The sequence below is a fragment of the Mesitornis unicolor genome, unplaced genomic scaffold, assembly GCF_000695765.1.
Source record: "Mesitornis unicolor isolate BGI_N332 unplaced genomic scaffold, ASM69576v1 scaffold13990, whole genome shotgun sequence".
Lineage (NCBI taxonomy): Eukaryota > Metazoa > Chordata > Aves > Mesitornithiformes > Mesitornithidae > Mesitornis > Mesitornis unicolor.
In genome coordinates this window covers 88,506-107,318 of record NW_010159203.1, presented here as the reverse complement: position 1 = coordinate 107,318, position 18,813 = coordinate 88,506, and the positions used below count along the sequence as shown (strand labels likewise).

Here is an 18,813-nt window from a genome sequence, read left to right as displayed (position 1 = left end):
CCTGGCCTGGTTAATTTTCCCTTTTCCATCTGTGAATATAACATACTGATTTGGAAGTTATTTTTCTTTTATTTTGAGATTTGCGGAGGAGAATTACCACATACAAGCTTGGCATATACTGTTAAGTGTTAGCTGTATATATTTAGCTAGGGTTTACTTTCCTCCAGTACATTATAACTTATGCTCTGAAGCACTGATTCCTGCGCAATGCATTATATATGTTATGACTATGTTTATAGAGTAGAAGCCGCCCCTGCAACATGTCTGTTTTTCATGTCTTAAACCAATAAAACTTTACATTGGGCTTATCAAAACCATTCTGTGTAGATCTAAGTCTGTTGTGACTGAAATCAGCTCTAAAACTTCTCTTGATGCCCTGTGGAACTCAGCTAAGGCAACACTGAGCTCTCTTAATAAATTCCACTCTGGTAAAAGTTTTATTTAAAAAATGTGGTCAACCCAGAGCTTTTAAGGAAGATTAATGTAGACTTATAAAAAATGTCTGATTTTATTATTAGTAGTAATTCATACAGTTTGTCCTGAAGTTTTCCTTTTCAGCTTCAGTTTGAACCATATGTTCAGGAAGTTCAACTGAAAAGTGATCCTTGAGCAATATATTTTTTTTCTAATTAACAATAACCACAGAGGTATTTTAGAGAAACCTACGGAATCCCTTGGAAGGTTGTGCAGCAGGCTAGATTAAAACAGGATTTTGTCTATTTAATGAAAAATGCAGCGAAGCACAAATAGGTCAACTTCAGAGGAGCCCTCCCTTTCCTGTTCTACTAAACAAAAGATTCTGCATGCAGCAAATTTTAATTTCCATGGGCTTCTCATTTGAAAGCCCTTGAAGAGCTTTGGGATCCATCAGGGCCCCACTGTCATCACTGGGACAGAGCACAGCACAGCCACGTGGATCACGATAGAGGATCTGGACCCCAAGGGTCAAAGCAGTTGCTGAAGTCAGGCACGATGTTTGTCAGATGCGAAGGTCAAGTGGAAGCTGGCTGCCAGGCTGAGTTCACACATCTCGCATGGGGATGCAGCGACAAACACAGCCATGTGCCCAGCCAACTGCTCTGTATATGCAAACAAAATAGAAGAGTCATAAAAAGTCCTGTATTAAAAACAGTGTGACCAGCAGGTCCAGGGAGGTGATCATCCCCCTGTACCTGGCACTGGTGAGGCCGCACCTCGAGTGCTGTGTTCAGTTCTGGGCCCCTCACTATCAGAAGGATGTTGAGATTCTGGAGCGTGTTCAGAGAAGAGCCACAAGGATGGGGAGGGCTCTGGAGAACAAGCCTGATGAGGAGCGGCTGAGGGAACTGGGCTTGTTTAGCCTGGAGAAGAGAAGGCTGAGGGGAGACCTCATCACCACCTACAACTGCCTCAAGGGAGCTTGGAGAGAGGTGGGTGCTGGTCTCTTCTCCCAGGTGATGGGGGATAGAACAAGGGGAAACGGCACCAAGCTGTGCCCAAGGGAGGTTCAGGTTAGAGATAAGGAGGAAGTTCTTTACTGAGAGGGTCGTCAGAAGCTGGCACAGGCTGCCCAGGGAGGTGGTGGAGTCACCATCCCTGGATGTGTTTAAAGAGCGGGTAGATGAGGTACTTAGGGATATGGTTTAGGGGGTAGACAGGAACGGTTGGACGTGATGATCTCAGAGGGCTTTTCCAACCGAGCGATTCTGTGTGATTCTATGTGTGATAAAGAGAAACCTGCACTCGAATGAAAACCAAAGTAAAAAGCACAAGTCAGAGTGAGGTTCATAAAAACTATCTTTGGGCCAAATTTAACATCCAAAGTACAGAGGTGGTAACTGATAGTATCATGACCATATTTATACTTGATCTCAAACACAGTTTCTCCAATATGACATTTTTCAGTGACAACAGACAAAGTAAGGCTGGGTGCACTGAGGGCTCCTGTTGTAATACTGCATACAAGAAACTACTTGCTAGTTATTTTTAAGAAGAAAGAGCATTGTTCAGTTCAATAAAACCGTTCCATCAAAACGGCAGCGCAGCGTTCTGCTTCTGTTTTCACTGGGGCCCTTGTCAAATTTGATCAGTTTAAATGTTGAGAGATTTTTTCCTGACCTGTCACACTGCACACTGTGCCCGGGAGCTGGAAGTCAAGCTGTGCTGCTTCTGATTAGATGCTGTTTATGCTTTGCTGTTTTTGCTGTTAGTGTCAGCACTGACATTCATGTATGTCAACACTGCTGTCAGTTATATGTGCAGTCTAGTCTTGCTGTCCTCGCTCTGCCCTCTTTCACACCTAAGACCTTCATATAAGAAGAGATTATGTTTTATTTGGAAATCAGTTTGCAGTCGTCTGGGTAAGAAGAATCAAGAAGAATGCAGCAACTTGCTCATCCAGAGCAACACAGTTCCAGCAGGGTAACGGAGCTGAAATACAGTAAGAGAAAGAAAAAAGCAAACAGACAAAACAGCTAAATGTGTGATACTTTTATCACCCAGATATGTGCTGTGCCACCAGGAGTCTGCATCCCCAAGCTGACCCTGGGCTGTGCATGTTGGTTTGTTTGGGATGACTGGCCCTCAAGCCCTCAGAAGCTGCACTGGCTCTGGAGGAACTCCACCTTCATGCAGCTGCACTGCTTTTGTCCACAGCAGCCAGCGCTGGGCTCTGAAGGGCACCTGTATTCCTGAGTGCTTCAGCCACAACCTGGGGAGCTTCAAGCATAAGATGCTATCCATGAGAACAGAAACTGAATAAAAGATTCCCTTAGGAGGTCCATGCATCTCTGTATGGACCAGTGTACAAGAGCTAAGGCTCCATTTTTACACAGTCACTTTGCAGAGTAAAATGAAAGCAAAGAATTGCATTCCTCTTAAAAGTCAGTTGTAGAAAGACAGTTGATTAATTCTGATAACTTCCTTGTAAACATCAAATATCCTCATATATGCTTCAGGTATCTCAATTTATTTTTTTTTTTGGTAGGTTCCTGTCTGATCACGTACTGGAAACACAGTCCCTGGTTAGCAGCAATAACATGTCCTCTCTGCAGACAAAAGGTAAGACTTATCTCCATCTGCATTATGATACATACAAAACGACAAGCTTGAGCTCTTAAGATCTCAAGGATCAACTTAATTTATCCTTTACTTTTCTGCAGCATCTCAAAACCTACTTAGACTTGAACGACCCTGCAGCCATTTGCATTTATCATTTGACAAATGTCGTATCAGGCAACTCTGTAAAATATTAAACAGGCCTCCAGCATTTTACTTCTGTAGAGTTTATTGAATCTCTGGGATAACATTCCATGAGAAGCAATATGGAAGTTCTTCCTCTCATCTAACCCCTGCCAGAGGCTGCCTGTTGTACTGGAAGGCTGGATGCAGGTTATAAAAGGAAAACTTTCTTGCTATTGTGGAACTGCTGGAGCTGGACAAAGGTCTAGAGGAAGACACATACTACAGAACGTTATCCTTTATACTGGAGACTAAAATGCACCACATCAATGCCAATCTTTTTTTCTTATGAAGGTGGTTCTTCTGGATAGCATCTCTTGTGAAAAGCAACAAGACAGGCCAAGTAAACAAACTGTACATGACATTAGAGATTACAACAAGCGTTTCTCAGGACAACCTCGACCTGTAAGTATTTATAAATCTATATTGACCTAGTTAGTACTGCATAACACACAGAGGACTGAAAGAGACTCGGCAATGAAAACTATTTTCTATTGTTATGTGAATTACCTTCCACACACTTACTGGCAATATCATCGTGGAAGTGTCACCATCCACTGCTGGGTCCAGCACCTTCAGTAAAGGTGCTTCTCGGAGTTCCTGGCTCAGAGGAGTCCTTCCGCAGTCATCCAAGCAGGGAGGAGAAAGCAGTGTGAGCTGAAATACAAGAAGCAAAGCAGACCTAGAGACAGCCAGGCTGGAACTTTCAAATATGAACTCAGATTTGAACTGCAGGATTTTAACTTGCCTCTAAAATTTCAAGTCAGATTTCAGCTTAGAAAGCAGCTGGTTTATCCCCCATGTATCGCCAAATTCAAACAGTCTGCACTGGCTCTGCACTGTATTTTCCAACCCAACAAACTAGCATTAATGAAGAGCAATAATCACTCACTCCTATGGTTCCTGTCCACATGAAAGAGGCATCATTTTCAAGCATTCATAGCCTACACTTGATGCCAGATTTTAAAGACGGACACATACTCAATGCAGCCATTAAGGCTCAGTTTCCAAAAGGATTCAATGTCAAGCATAATACTTTCTTTTCAAAGTGTCAGAGCAATGGGGATTCCTTTTAGGAGCGTGCTTCCAGATACTGCAAAATAATTGAACAGCGTAGGTAGATTTGGACAGCACAGAAAGTTTCTGCATTGAAGAGGCTGGAATCTAAAAGTGCTTAAGAGACACATTGAATGGCAATAACTGCATGCATCAGAATGCAAAATAACATAACTCTCTGAATATTTAGCTTGCAGATTACCTTTATGACATGCCGTTATTCCTGGCTCTTTTCTTGAGAGGAATCTTCACATGGGGTGGTCTTGTATGGATTTTTTTCCTAAGAGTTGCTGTTTGCTCCTTTGGAACTATCATATGCTTGTCTTCTCCATTTGACACGAAGCCTGGGCCTCTCTGTAGGACACTCGGAACAGCTGATGACATGGTGGTTGTTTCTCTTCTTTTAATTTGCATGATAAACATTTGTCAGCAAATCGCATCTAATGGGGTAAATATGGCAAGGACTGCAGCTCAGAGCTTGCTGTCGGAGTCCTGACAGACTCAAACTTGGATTCCTTGGTCAAACTTCATCAAGCGATGATGGATTTGTCATTCTGCTGCTGACAAAGGCTGAAGCAAGACCTGGCAATACTTGGCATGGCTAAGTGACTCCGTGTGCAGGTGCTCAGAAGGCCAGTTTTACACTGAGTGCTTGCTCGACCCTTTCACGCTACATTTTTCTGTAGCCTACCTTCATACAAAGTGCCTGAATTGCAAATGCCTAAAGCTATGAACAGACCTTAAAACTACAATGCCAATGAACTTGCAGTTGAAGACTTTTAGAACTCCTTGAGCTTTACCATTTTACATCTTGACTCAATTTGCATAAAATTTTAATTTGAGAACTGAGCAGACTGTACCATTTGCTAAGTCTTGCATAACACAAGGAATGTGAGTATCGCTACCAAATCCTGTATCAGTGCTTTGTGTTATCACAGCTGATGACACATCCACTGGAATATAGAATTTTTGTTTACAGCTCTGCAGCGAGGACAGTCCTGATTTAAAAATGGATTAAATGAAACCAGTAGTAACACTGGCTTGGAACAAAAATGCAACTATAAAGTAGAAGTATTACAAGGGGAGAAAAGCATTAAAAAATCATCCAAGAAATGTGAACGAATCTCTGTGTAAGTCTTCCATACAAGCCTGTGTAGGGCACACAGCTTCCTTGAACTCTCTGCATCTAAGCTTTAACAAAGTCAGCGTGACCATTTGCTTCCTTTCTAGACTTCACACACTCCTCGTGATTTCCTTGTAAGTCTTGATGTCGGTTCAGCCAGAGAGATCAAGGCCAGTTTTGTGATGATGAAATAAATAGCAGGAAGTTTATGGAAAGTTTGCCAAAGGTAGGAGGTGTGAGTGCACGTCTGTGTTGAGCTGCAGCAAGTTAAAAATGCTGGTACAGTGCCAGACAGCCCTACACATCTGTCCCTCTATAATCTGTACATTTGCAATGTGTTTGGAGTCAGTAGACTTCATTTTTACATATGAATTATACATTAAAATTTATTTCTGTTTATTGTTCACAATACACTGGTCTCCAACTGCTTTTTCCTTCTACATATTTTCAGCTGACATATTTTATTGTGCCCTTGAACTGTAAGCTATGATATACCGTCATGTTGCAGTTGTTTTCTTGCTTGTTACACTTTTTGCTATGATGTTTCTTCATTTTATTCCCATCAACTTTCATTGTCTTTAATTATGTCCCTGAACTTGTAAAGCTGTTTCTCTTAACAATGGGTACTTTGGAAGTGGCAACAATTCCTTTTCCATGAACTACAAGGCAGGAAGTGCATTGTTTCTTTAAAAAAATTACCAGATGTTTCTGAGTGCTGACTACTAACGTAAAAAAACCCAGAAACATTTATTTTCCAAGTTCTCCAAGTGTAATTGTGTTATTGTGTAACTTCTGTTTGCATTTAACTGGGAATTACAGCCTATGCCGATACTAAAGAATGGAATTTCTCTCAAGCTAAGTATATAGAGATGGACTCCATCTTTATGAATACTGACTCCCTGGAAAGGGACTGTGGGTTTTGTCTCTTGCATAACACAGGCTCACCGAGAAGGTGGCAGTTTGAAGAAAAGAAGGGTTCTCATGAGTGACCTGTAACAGAGTTGCAGTTGATCAGAATATGCTCACCCTTTGCTTCTTAATGCTCTCCTTCAGCTGGGGACCTTGGTTTTACTTTTTAAACAGAATAGGATCTTTTTTTAAGAAGTAACAGACAAATGGCAGAGAAAGAAAGAACTTCTGAGAGGATTTCACTGGAGGCACTGGCAGTGTTTGGATCTTGCAAGATCAAAACAATTTATACTGTCAGTGAGGAAACATTTTTGCTGTACACAACCAAAGTGTCCAAACTCTCCCCTTCCAGAGCCCAGTTATGCCATGACCTGTTGTTGTGAGCCTGGCAGCACCTTGTAGGACTAACAAGGACTACCCAGGGCAGCCTTCGAAATCACCTGGGAATAAATGAAAGCCTTTTGTTGAGTGCATTTGACCAGCAGGCAGCCAGGAAGGTTTCTGAGCTTTGACAAATGCAAGTTCAAGGAAGGAAAACCCTCTCTCTCCCTCTGCATTCTCCGTACCTGCTGCTGCCCAGTCCAGCCCTGCAAGCTCTGAGCTGAAGTAACGTGATGAGAACAGACAGGGAGAGCTGGGCTGTTCCAGGGCTGGCTCCCCATGAGACAGCGGGCGGGATGGATGGGATGCACTGCATTATGAACATATCTTCAGCCACTGTGTCTGCTCAGCCTAGTCTTTCAGCATCAACAGGGGGCCGCTGCACATCTGCAGCGATTCCTGCGCACCGAGGACAAGTTACTTGCAAAAGACAAAGTGGCACAAATTACTGATAGCAAACCCACCGTGCTGCAAGAATGGAGACAGAAAAAAAGAGAGCAGGAAACAGAAGAAAACAAAGAGAAAAAGACTGCACAGCTGCAAAAGTGATTCCCAAATATCAGCCATCAAAAAGTACTATAATCGGTGTAAAAAACCAAACCAAAACCAGAACTTGCCATTGGAAATCACGTTTGGGGCTTAGCTGTAGCACACAGTAAAATTAAAAGGATCATGTGTGATACCAGGTGTAATCACCTGTGCAAAGCATGGCAAAAGGCAGTGACAACCAAAACCAGAACTTGCCATTGGAAATCACTGTAGCACACAGTAAAATTAAAAGGAGCATGTGTGATACCAGGTGTAATTACCTGCGCAAAGCATGGCAAAAGGCAGTGATTCAAGTCCATCTGAGTCAGTTATGTTGTTCCTTGTGCTGCGGCCAGCCCAAATACCAGCACTGGGGTACCTGTGGCTGATTGTCTTCTCTTCTCTGACTGGAGCAAATGATTATTCCTCATCCTTGGGGTGCAGAGATTATTGACAGAAAATACCCAGTACTTCACAGTGAAGTAAATGCATTATTTTATTTCTTATTAAAAATTAAAATGCACATCATTTAAGGTAAAAGGTAAAAGTATATGTTAACATGGACAGTACAGTAAGAAGGAATTACCCTCATCACAAGTATCTGGGAATTCGTTGTCCCTGCTGTTGCCAGATCATGTGACTCTGGATTAGAAGCTGTTCATGATGGAGCGATACTCTCTCTGATGTTCCACAAGTTTCAAAAACACTTCATATTTCTTGTCATAATAGCTGTGTAAGAAAGTTAATTTCAACAAAGTCTGAGATTTTAAGATTTAAATCCCTTGTTTACTTCCTTCACTTAGCATCAAAGCTGCTTTGCCTCTTCCCTAATTACAACTTTTACTGGGATCAGAGTCCCATGCTCTGCCAGAGCGCAGTTGCCACCCAAACGAGTGATTTCAAGTTGTAATTGTACCTTTCCTTTACCCTGTAGACAACTTCGTGCTTTTCAGTCAGTTTTCCCCAAACTCTCCGCTGTGCCAGTGGGCAAGCACCGGGGTTTTGCTGCTCTTCCACCCATTTACCCCCGCTGGCAGAAAACCTGCCCCCACGGAGCCCTTCCTGTGAAGGAGACCTCCCGGCTCCCCGTCCCTCCAACGCTCACCGGTTTCTGGAGCGGACCCCGCGCCCCCGGATCCCCAGTGCCGCCAGGGGGAGCCCTCGCCCCGCTGTGGGAGCGGAGAGGTGGAGCGGCCGCACAGCGCCCGCGGACCCCGGCCCCGCACGCCGGTTCCTTGCGGGGTTTTTACAGCTCCCTGGCGTTCACTCGCCCCAGGACAGGGCAGGGCAGAGACCAGCAGGCGACAGGGCTCACCCTGCAGCCAAGGTAAAGAGCTGGGTGCCCATTTAATCCTTAAAACATCTGGGTGACACATCACTGCATTCAAGCAGAACTATAAAGAGACAAGAGTTTAACTTCAGTAAATTCTCATGGTAAATGAACCGTGAACTGAAATCAATTCAGGAAATGAACACACAAAAGTCAGGGTTACCTTTTATGCTCGTGGTTAGGTTGCACAACTCTCCCGATTTTCCCCATTTTCGCCATGGCCTCCTAGTAAAAAGAAAAACACAAACTGGAAAAGCCTGTTTTGATTTAAAATACTTTTTGACAAGAACAAGATGTTTCAAAACCAATCGGAACACTACTGATGTATTTTGTTTCGGCTCAACAGGCCAGATGGCATAAAATATGTTCAATCCCACTATATAGGAGTCATGAGAACAAAGTACTGCAGACCCCTCAGTAAACCAAAAGCTGTTCCTCTTTCTTACTGGGAGTCCGAGGCAGAACAGACTTATCTTTTATTATTTACACTAACCAAAGGAAATGTTGAACACTGCATCCCCAGAGGGAAGATTTCTCAAATAAAATGATACTTTACATGAGATCCCTGAACCATATTCTTAAAGTACCAATTCCCTGCAGCAAGGGAGGACTCGAATGTGCTCCAGAAGCTAAGCCTAACTTGCAAAGTTTTGTTACGGAGCCCACAGCTGCCCTCCCACTCCAGTATAAAGTTATAAGAGCCAAACTTTGATCCTACTCTGCATTTGTCCAAAGTGAAGTCAGAAGAAGGGACCTAGCAGAACGCCCTGCAGAAATGGTCCCTGGGACAGTCACATGAATAATTCAGCTCCCTTCCCGAGCTCTGTGATTCTGAAGCTGTTTTCAGTGGCAGTTCTTTCACAAGGAGCATTGAAGCAATAGCTTTCAGACTGAACAGCGTTAAACAGAAAAGATCAGGATTCAAGAATCAGTGTCCAACTTAATCTCTATCTGCATTCATAGTTTCTCAGCAGAACCCTAAATGTGTTTTAATGTTGGCGCCTAATGCGCAGCGCTGTGAGAGTATCAGAACAACCCCTGGAGAGCAGTCAGCCTGAGCTGCTGCTGGAAGCCATCTAGGCAACAACGAGGGCCAGATTTTTAAAAGGGTTGGATGATTTTATAGGCTGTAATATCTGCTGTAGTAAAATCTTTGCTTTCCACTAATCCAACATTTTACAGCCAAGGATCCCCTAGAACTTTACAACGCAGATGAGGGATGTAAGCACACTTTCACTGGACCAGGAAAGGCAAGGAGGCTCTGAGGATAAGTGAGATGACCGGCAGACCTTACCTCTTCTGATTTCCCATTTCCCCTGCGTTAAATAAATATGATCATGACCTAAATGCCAGGATGTAAGCGGGCTGCCCATGAAGCCCACAGATGCTCTTTCTCCCATGTGCAGCAGTGTTTGCTCAGCAAGGCACAAATTGCCTGCGATGCCACCTGTGTGCCAGAGCAGCAGGTGGACCCAGCTCTGCCTGCCGGGCTGAACCAGCAGAGTTACCTGGCATGTTCAGGGTGTGTTTGCTTCATCCTACAGCATCGACACGTCCTTTTACACTGCCTGTCCAAATACGCTACTGGAATGTGGAACACCTACTTTCTACATTTGTCAACTTCAGCAAGTTAATACTGGATGAAATCATGGCTCTCCCAAAGTAAAAAGCACTGCCAGTGATGGATTTTACTCTGCTAGGGCTTCTGATAAGACAGCAGGGAGTGTTTCTGTGCACTCATATGCCTGTACTCTTTCATATGTGGAGAAGTTGACCGGCCTTTGATTCCCCAAGAAACTCTCTTGAAATAACACTGCCAGCGAGATAGCGTGTTCTTTTCTCCGGGACATGTGAGCCTGCTGGCACAGAGACACAACACACCAGCCAGATTAAAATACTGGCACGGAAAGGTCGCTATCTTTCCCAGTAAGAGAAATGGGCATTTATTCCCTGCTCTCTAACAGGTGATACTAGCTCAAGCATTGTTCCCGTTTACAACGGTCTTTTACAACTCCCTTACATGGCCAGCTGGATTTAGAGGCTACCCAAAAAAATGAATGAGCACACAGGAAAAAAACCAAAACACCTCAAAGTAAAAGACAAATCGCTCTGTTACAATCAATACTGCCTTTCCAGATAACACTGTGTCTTACAGAGAACATACAGCAACAACAAAGCTGCTCAAAGCAATGTCACTAATGGGAAGTCATCTTGCTTTACACCTCCTTTCGAATTGCCCTGGAAATACCACATGAAAATAAAGCCAAGACATCTGAAGAGTCTAAACATCTCAGACAAATCCACTTTCTTCTCAGGTGGAACAAAAACGAAAGGGTGGGCCAAACTCCGTGCACACGCAGGACCTGCCTGCTGCTGCCCCGTTCTGGGCAGCACAAGAGAACAGGACTCAGCCAGCGCTGTTCCCAGGACGTGTCCTACTACAGCCAGAAGCACTCTGCACACTCGTGTTTTGCTTTACTCTGGGGCCTCTTATGGCTTCCAGTGCTGAAAAATGCATTACTGCTTCTTTGGGAAATAAAGCAGCCTTTGGAGATAAACATATCACAGAACCACAGAATCGCTCAGTTGGAAAAGCCCTCTGAGATCATCACGTCCAACCGTTCCTGTCTACCCCCTAAACCATATCCCTAAGTACCTCATCTACCCGCTCTTTAAACACATCCAGGGATGGTGACTCCACCACCTCCCTGGGCAGCCTGTGCCAGCTTCTGACGACCCTCTCAGTAAAGAACTTCCTCCTTATCTCTAACCTGAACCTCCCTTGGGCACTGCTTGGTGCCGTTTCCCCTTGTTCTATCCCCCATCACCTGGGAGAAGAGACCAGCACCCACCTCTCCACAACCTCCCTTGAGGCAGTTGTAGGTGGTGATGAGGTCTCCCCTCAGCCTTCTCTTCTCCAGGCTACACAAGCCCAGTTCCCTCAGCCGCTCCTCATCAGGCTTGTTCTCCAGAGCCCTCCCCATCCTTGTGGCTCTTCTCTGAACACGCTCCAGAATCTCAACATCCTTCTGATAGTGAGGGGCCCAGAACTGAACACAGCACTCGAGGTGCGGCCTCACCAGTGCCAAGTACAAGGGGAGGATCACCTCCCTGGACCTGCTGGTCACACTGTTTTTCATACAGGCCAAGATGCCCTTGGCTTTTCTGGCCATGTGGGCACAGTGCTGGCTCATGTTATGGCTCATGTGCTGGCTCATATCTTCAGATAGGTTTTATTTTTATGCCTTTACTCATCTAACTCCAGGTCTCGTCAGGCTGGTTCAAGGGAGAACAGGCGCCAGCACTGACTCCATCAGGCATGGAAGGTGTGCGGGCAGCCTGGCTCAGCACGGCTGTCCCGCTGGCCACCGCAGCCCCGGCCCTGGCTCAGGCTCCCTCCCACGTGTCCCCTCACTTCGCACTGTGCCACTGCCACGCGCTGGGGCCAACACCACACAGGGCACCTGTGACTCCCCATCTTTCAGCCCAAGTGCTTTGCCCTCTTCAAAGGGCCAAACCGAGTCTCCACAGGGCAGAGGAAAGGCTCCTGTGCTCCCTGAGAGGTCTCCCCAAACCTGAAACCCATCCTCTGACTGGCAGCCAGGGAGGAAGCCACTGCTCTGAGTTTATGGTTGCACTTTATGATCTTAAGGGTCTTTTCCAACCTGAATGATTCCACAATGGGGCCGGGCACAGGACAGGCTAGAGATGTCCCTAAAGGAAAACTGGTCCGTCAAGGCCTCCTCTAAACTAGGAAACAGGGCCTGGCTGCTGCTTCTCTTCTTCGGCTGGTTCACCCATCTATCCACCTTTAGCTAAGGAGGAAGGTGCCAAAGCAATCTTTCCAGCTTATCAGCTAAAATACTTTTGTATTTTTAAATCTACTGAAAACACATAGGTCTTGGAGAACCCACAGCACTAAGGTCTCACAGAAATGACCATGCTAATGTGGAAACATGTGAAAAAAATACACAGCCAACAATTGTCAACAACTCAGTCATTCTAGGTTGCTCAAAATATCCTAAATGAATTCTGTCTCTTAATTTGCATTTTGGTGGTGTGGATTTTGGTTTTTTTAAAGTCAGTTTGGTCATTGTTAGATTGAACAAAAACTTTACTCCCAGAGGAGAGTCTTTTCAACAATTTTCTGAGGACAAAGAGGAACAGAACATTGAAAATATGAATTTATAATGAAATCGGAAACAAAGGAACATTAGAATTGCATTACTGAATCAGATCAACCTTGTGCACTGTTCTGTCTCCAACAAAGCCTTAAATATAGCAGTGATAATACTGCTGTTCAGAAATAGTTTGTTTGAGGGTTGACATCCAGATCCGTCATTCCAGTCACCAAGAATTTCACAATCTTAATTTGAATGATGCTCTATCTTCTTTGTTTGCCAGTCTAGACACTACAATGAATACAGTGATTTAAACACAATGAATTCTCTCTTGAAACAAAATATTTTGTAAAATTGCTTTTTAATAATTTCTTTTCTCTCTTTCCATAAAGGCTGTGCTATAAATAAACCCTGAAAGTTCGTATTTGATCATAATTTCTAAAGGCTGGGCAAGAGGCAAGTGAAGGGTTTACACAGAAAAAAAAGGGAGGCACTGTGGAGCAGAAATAAAGGGACGCATTCATGATTTCTAACCTTTTGTTGGAGTGTTAAAGCTGAGACAGATACAAGCCAGTAAACACTCTGCTTGCCATGGAGAGAGTTAGTCAAACGGGGTTACCCTGCCCGGGACAGAAGGAACACAGGCCTGGGGAACCAAATTCTCCAAGGGCCACCAGGATTTCAGAACAAGGTGCCATTTTGCTGCTGGAAGGGCGACCCAGCTGGGAAGGTCAGTAGTCATTCAAAGTCATTTGGTACTGGCAGCTGAATTCTGCTCTTCAGCATGACCTGGGGCAGGGGACAAGTTCAAGACACCAGGGTCGCCTCAACAGGCAGCAGATCTCCCAGGGAAACCTCATGTCCTAGGGAAGCCCTATTTTGAAGCTGGAAACTTCAACTCTTGTCCCTTCAATTACTGGAAATTAATGGGATGTAGACCCTTTAAAAGCACACATCAAATGAGAAATCACATTTAGGGATGCCAGCCTTAGGAAGTCAAGCAACAAAATCCCATTGAAATTAATGAGCTGGTACCATCAGTCCCCTTAAGAATGTGGGCTTCTCCTTTATTTAGGTACTTCAAAAATTGCATCCAAAGTTAAATGGATCAGGTATTCGGGTGCAAATGCAATTTCCCAGCTGTGTTCTCCCCACTGACTCATTTTGATAATCCCAAGAAATGTTTGGGCTTTTACCTGGCATAGAGTAAAAACAACCACCATCCATCTGTTTTACCATACAGTTTCAGTGGCTGAACGCGTTTGGCTTGCACATCCAAAAGCACAGAGCAAAGCTCCCCAAACTGTGTGGGTGTATCATGCTCCAGTCACAGCAATGGTCTGCTGGCTACTTGGAGGAAGGATCCTCAGATGACATGACAACCACGAGGGGTGCTCACATGCAAATTAAGCAGGTTTCTGTGTGAACGCTGTTGGTTTATGGCTTGTTCAGTGACAGCCGTGGTTCTGTTGCACCAAGAAAGACTTGCCTACGAATGATGGGAAGGATGAAGAAGAACGCTGCTGTAAACCACTTTTGGATCATAAATTATAATTAATTAAGGAATCTCAGAACAAGCTGGAATAAGATGCATGGCTTACTCTTCTTCTTCCCATGCTGAAGTTATTAATTCACCTCATCTTAGTACTTATGCAAAAGTAAGAAATTCTATTCATTTTTATTGTGGCAATAGTAGTCAAGTGATCAAATGCTGCCCATCTCACAGCCAAACGTGGTGAGAAATCTGTACCAGCAAATCTGCTTCTTCACACACTCCTCAGAATGACATGAGTGGATGCACGGAAGGTCAGCCTTAGCTCCTGAACCACACAGAGCTTGGAAATGCCAATTTTGCCTTCGTGACCCTGACAACATTACCCAGACTCCCACTCAGGTCAGTTGTGACTCTCTGGTGGTTTTGCACAGCTCTGCTGTCACAGATCCAGCATCAGAGGCAAACAGACTAAAATGCAGGAACATTCTTCCCCACCAGATTCGTTCTGATCTGCAGAATTCGGCAGGTGTGCTTACCTTCACACTAACAGACTGACTTTCCTTGCACTTTTAAGTCCTTATTAGAAATAGAATAAATAATGTCATATGTAATAATTTTTACCATTCTTCAACAGCGAAGAACCTTTCTCTTACTCATCACTATTGCATGCACATAAGCTGAGACTAACAGATGCTAGCTAACATCATTCTAAGAAGCCCAGTCACAGATATATTTGGATTTGAGGGGAATAAATAGATTTCTTGAAATGCTGATGTTCAAGAAATACTTTTAAACTTTTTCTGAGAATTGAAAGCAAGGCTGCTATTTTTTCATAGGCTTTTATTTAAGGGTTGCTTACTCAATAGCTTGGAGATGCAAAATTCATCTTATCTCTGCTTACAGGAGTTACATGAATGTATTTATGTAACAGAGCCCTAGCAGAACATTACTTTTTAGTGGTATATGACTGCATGAAGAAAGCATGTGATGGACCATATGCAATATTTTTCTAGTGGGTTTTTTCCTCCTCCTTAAATTTGTTTGAGTTATAGGGGCAGATCTTGGCAGCATGCACAAAGCCCAAAATCTGTAACTCAATTCTCTGTGGTATTCAGAATGGAGCAAGCCAAGTCTTAAAACACATTATGGATAAATATTAGAGCTGAGCAAAAATTTCACACCTAAAACCAAAGTGTGAAAATTTGGCTTTCAATCATTTAGTGAAAAGGTGGAAAATTTCACACAAGCTTGTATTTTCCTTTTTGCTCTTTTCCAACGTAGATTGCTGTGTTCATATCAAACCTCAAAGAGAAAGAGAGTGTTTCTGTCTGTGTCTGTGAGGACCACAGAGGAGGGAGAAGAGGGTGGAAGGATGGAGGTCCAGTGAGCAGGACACCAACTCAGGACTTGAGTTCGAGTCTGTCTTCCAGGAAAAGCCACTGGCTTTTGGAATCTCACTCTCCATATGTTGTATAACAGCGCTGGCCCATCTCACACAGAATCACAGAATCCCAGAACGTTAGGGATTGGAAGGGACCTCCAAAGCTCATCCAGTCCAATCCCCCTGCCGGAGCAGGAACACCCAGATGAGGTTACACAGGAAGGCGTCCAGGCGGGTTTTGAATGTCTGCAGAGAAGGAGACTCCACAACCTCTCTGGGCAGCCTGGGCCAGGGCTCTGTCACCCTCACTGAGAAGAAGTTTCTTCTCCAATTTCAGTGGAACCTCCTGTGTTCCAGTTTGTGTCCGTTACCCCTTGTCCTATCATTGTTTGTCACCGAGAAGAGCCTGGCTCCATCCTCCTGACACTCACCCTTTAAATATTTATAAACATGAATGAGGTCTCCCCTCAGTCTCCTCTTCTGCAAACTAAAGAGCCCCAGCTCCCTCAGCCGCTCCTCAGAAGGGAGATGCTCCACTCCCTTGATCATCTTTGTAGCCCTATGCTGGACTCTCTCCAGCAGTTCCTGTCCTTCTTGAACTGAGGGGCCCAGAACTGGACACAATATTCCAGATGCGGTCTCACCAGGGCAGAGTAGAGGGGGAGGAGAACCTCTCTCGACCTACTAACCACTCCCCTAAGAGGAATATTTTATGTGTCTGTTTATTAAAGACTGTTACTGTGGTGGAAGGAAATCAGACAGGTAGCTTAGAAGAAGCCCAACATTATTCTACCCCTAAACTGTCCCACTTCATTGGACCGAGGCCAACTGGATGGCTCCTCAGTACTGACACAAAGTAGTTTTCTGGTTCAAGCACTGAATCGGGATCCAGAAAGTCTGCAACAGATTTCCCGAGTTATGTAGGGCATGTAATTTATTCTTTTAATTTTCAGGTACCTCTCTCTGAAATAGGCTTCCTCCATTGTTTTCCTGCAGGTTTGGTTTGGCTTGTGTACAGAGTTTGTAAACGCTAGGTTTGTCCCTAATTTTGTCCTGTGGATGGCACATGGAGCTCTCAGTCCCACTGCAGCACTGAAGTACATATCACTGAACCTGTCTGGTACCACAGGAGCATCATTTTCACTCCTTAGTGTCAGAGACAAGAACAAATGGAAAAGAGATCACGTAACAGTAGAGACAAGTGCAGATAAAGCCGTGGTACCACTTCTACCTCCAGAGCACCTACTTTCCCTCTCCTTCAGTGTCACTGAGTGTCAGGCAGACTGGCCACCATAGCTCAGTGTCACCCAGAGCTCATGCTTCAGCCAGGTAGGCCAGCCGACGGACAAAGCCATAAGAGGAGCAGCAGTGGCAATGCAGCTGCTTGTCACACTAGCAATGACATTAATTACTTATTCTGCAGACCAAATTTAGAATGGGATGAGGGTCAGCTATGACTGCCACATCATCTATCAGCTGGAAACTATGTTTGGGTCTAAGCTCCAGCCACGCTGCTACTAAATATAGGTTGTTTTGTTGCTGATTTGACTCTGTGCTCCCTCAAGTTGCCTTTGACTATCAAATAATTAAGCAGTTTGCTTAGTGAGTGCTCCACTGCTGGCACCTCTTAGTGCCCAAAGCTGCTTGGATGCAAACTTGACAGCTTAGCAGGGGTTTCAGCTTACCCGGGCAATGGAAAGAGCCCAAGTGTTGAGCTCCTGTTTCAGCCTCACAGATTGCTGGCACTGGGTGCCATGAATCAACAGTCTGTGGGCAACATCTATGCGGTCCGCACCAGAGCTGGGGCACAGTCCAGCCACACTTACCCTGACAGGAGCCTCTATAGATTATTCATGAAGTGTCTGTGTATGAAGATCCAAGACAGCTTTAAATTCAGCTAGCACAGATACACTAAGATGCAATCCCAGCAGCACAGAGTCTGCCCAGCCTGCTCACCAGGCTGGTTTCCACAACCTGGGGCACGCTCTGCCTTCTCACCAATCCCCCACCGTGGGTGGCGATGGCAGCTTCATTACCAAAGGGGAGGCTTCCTGACTATACCACCAGCTGGCACAGCCACTACATTTCCTTCACCCTCTTCTACCAAACAAATCTGTTAACCACACACAGCATCACTGTTACAATAGACTGAGAAGGTTTGTCCATATAAACCACATGAAAATGTAGTGATTTAACCCACTTTTTAGGTTTGGAGATGTTACGCTGACAGGCAGCTCTGTTAAACAGAAAGTGAGCTCAGCTGGGAGTCAAGAGAGCAGATTCCTACATCAGACCCCAGTGCAGGGGACTGCACTGCAGCTATAAGCTCAATCACCCCTCTCCATACTCATTGCTGCTGGTGATGGAGTAAATTGCTCTTCTGCACAACCTGGAACAAGTTACTTTGCTTCTCTGCTTTCTTTCTCCCCCTCTACTTGCAGTATTTATCTTTCTACCCCCCATCTTAGGAAGTAAAAAACGTTTGGGGCAGGCAGGGCAGGTGAGTGCTTGACACTGACCTGCACAACAAAAGACATGAGCAGAACAGAAAGCAGAAGGAGGGATCTGGACAGGGGAGGAGAAAACAGAGAGGCAGAAGAACAAGCATCGGCACAGGATATCCTGACACTCAGCCGTGTACTTGACACAATATTCAGTTGAACTGCACCACTTCCTGTAAGGTGCAAAATTCAGATTTATTCAGCTGATTTCTTTTCATGTTCATGCAGAACATTCAGCTTTCCGTGTGTTTAGTCATTGAGTTCAAACTTTTATTTGCCATCTGGCAATGGACTGGGGGAAAGGGATAGGAAAGGTGACTTTTTATTGCTTTTTCTTCTCCCTTCTGCTCTCCTCTCCTCTCTTGCATCTGTATTTGCTTTATGAGCTATGGCCAAGGCATCATTTACACATGGGGAACCGGATCGGGTTCTCTCAATTCCTTCCATATGTTCACTTACACTGTCAAAACGTGTTTTTGATCTAATTAATCTGCACACGTCTCTCCGTTCATTTCCCCACTCGGTGGGTTTTAGCATTTTTAGGGTATCTAGCTGGGATTCCGTCATAAAACAACTTCTACCTTCACTCTGCTTTAGGGTTTCTCCATGAAGAAAATGAAACTGTTTGCAACATTTCACTCTTCTCCATCTGATGATTCTTTCCCTCTATCCAGCACTGGCTGAGCACTTTCCTTTTGCCCTCATCTCATATATTTATATTCCTTGCCATGCTTCACTGTCTGCCTGAGGTTAATGAGGGAAATTCCTG

General features: G+C 44.5%; 2 protein-coding genes across 2 annotated transcripts in view; one reads left to right on the top strand and one right to left on the bottom strand.

The window, feature by feature from the left end:
- Positions 1–4,771, top strand: part of LOC104541755 (E3 ubiquitin-protein ligase RNF170-like) — a 7,201-nt gene extending 2,430 nt beyond the window's left edge. Inside the window, exons 3-5 of the mRNA XM_010185890.1 lie at positions 2,966–3,039; positions 3,514–3,624; positions 4,466–4,771. Of these exons, the coding sequence (XP_010184192.1) occupies positions 2,966–3,039; positions 3,514–3,624; positions 4,466–4,771 (491 nt within the window). The remainder of the gene's footprint in view (positions 1–2,965; positions 3,040–3,513; positions 3,625–4,465) is intronic.
- A 2,918-nt stretch (positions 4,772–7,689) lies between these two features.
- FGGY (FGGY carbohydrate kinase domain containing) overlaps positions 7,690–18,813 on the bottom strand; it is a gene marked incomplete at its 5' end in the record, with an annotated part of 87,041 nt that continues 75,917 nt past the window's right edge. Inside the window, 2 exons of the mRNA XM_010185880.1 lie at positions 7,690–7,945; positions 8,710–8,771. Coding sequence (XP_010184182.1) covers positions 7,864–7,945; positions 8,710–8,771 — 144 coding nt within the window. The remainder of the gene's footprint in view (positions 7,946–8,709; positions 8,772–18,813) is intronic.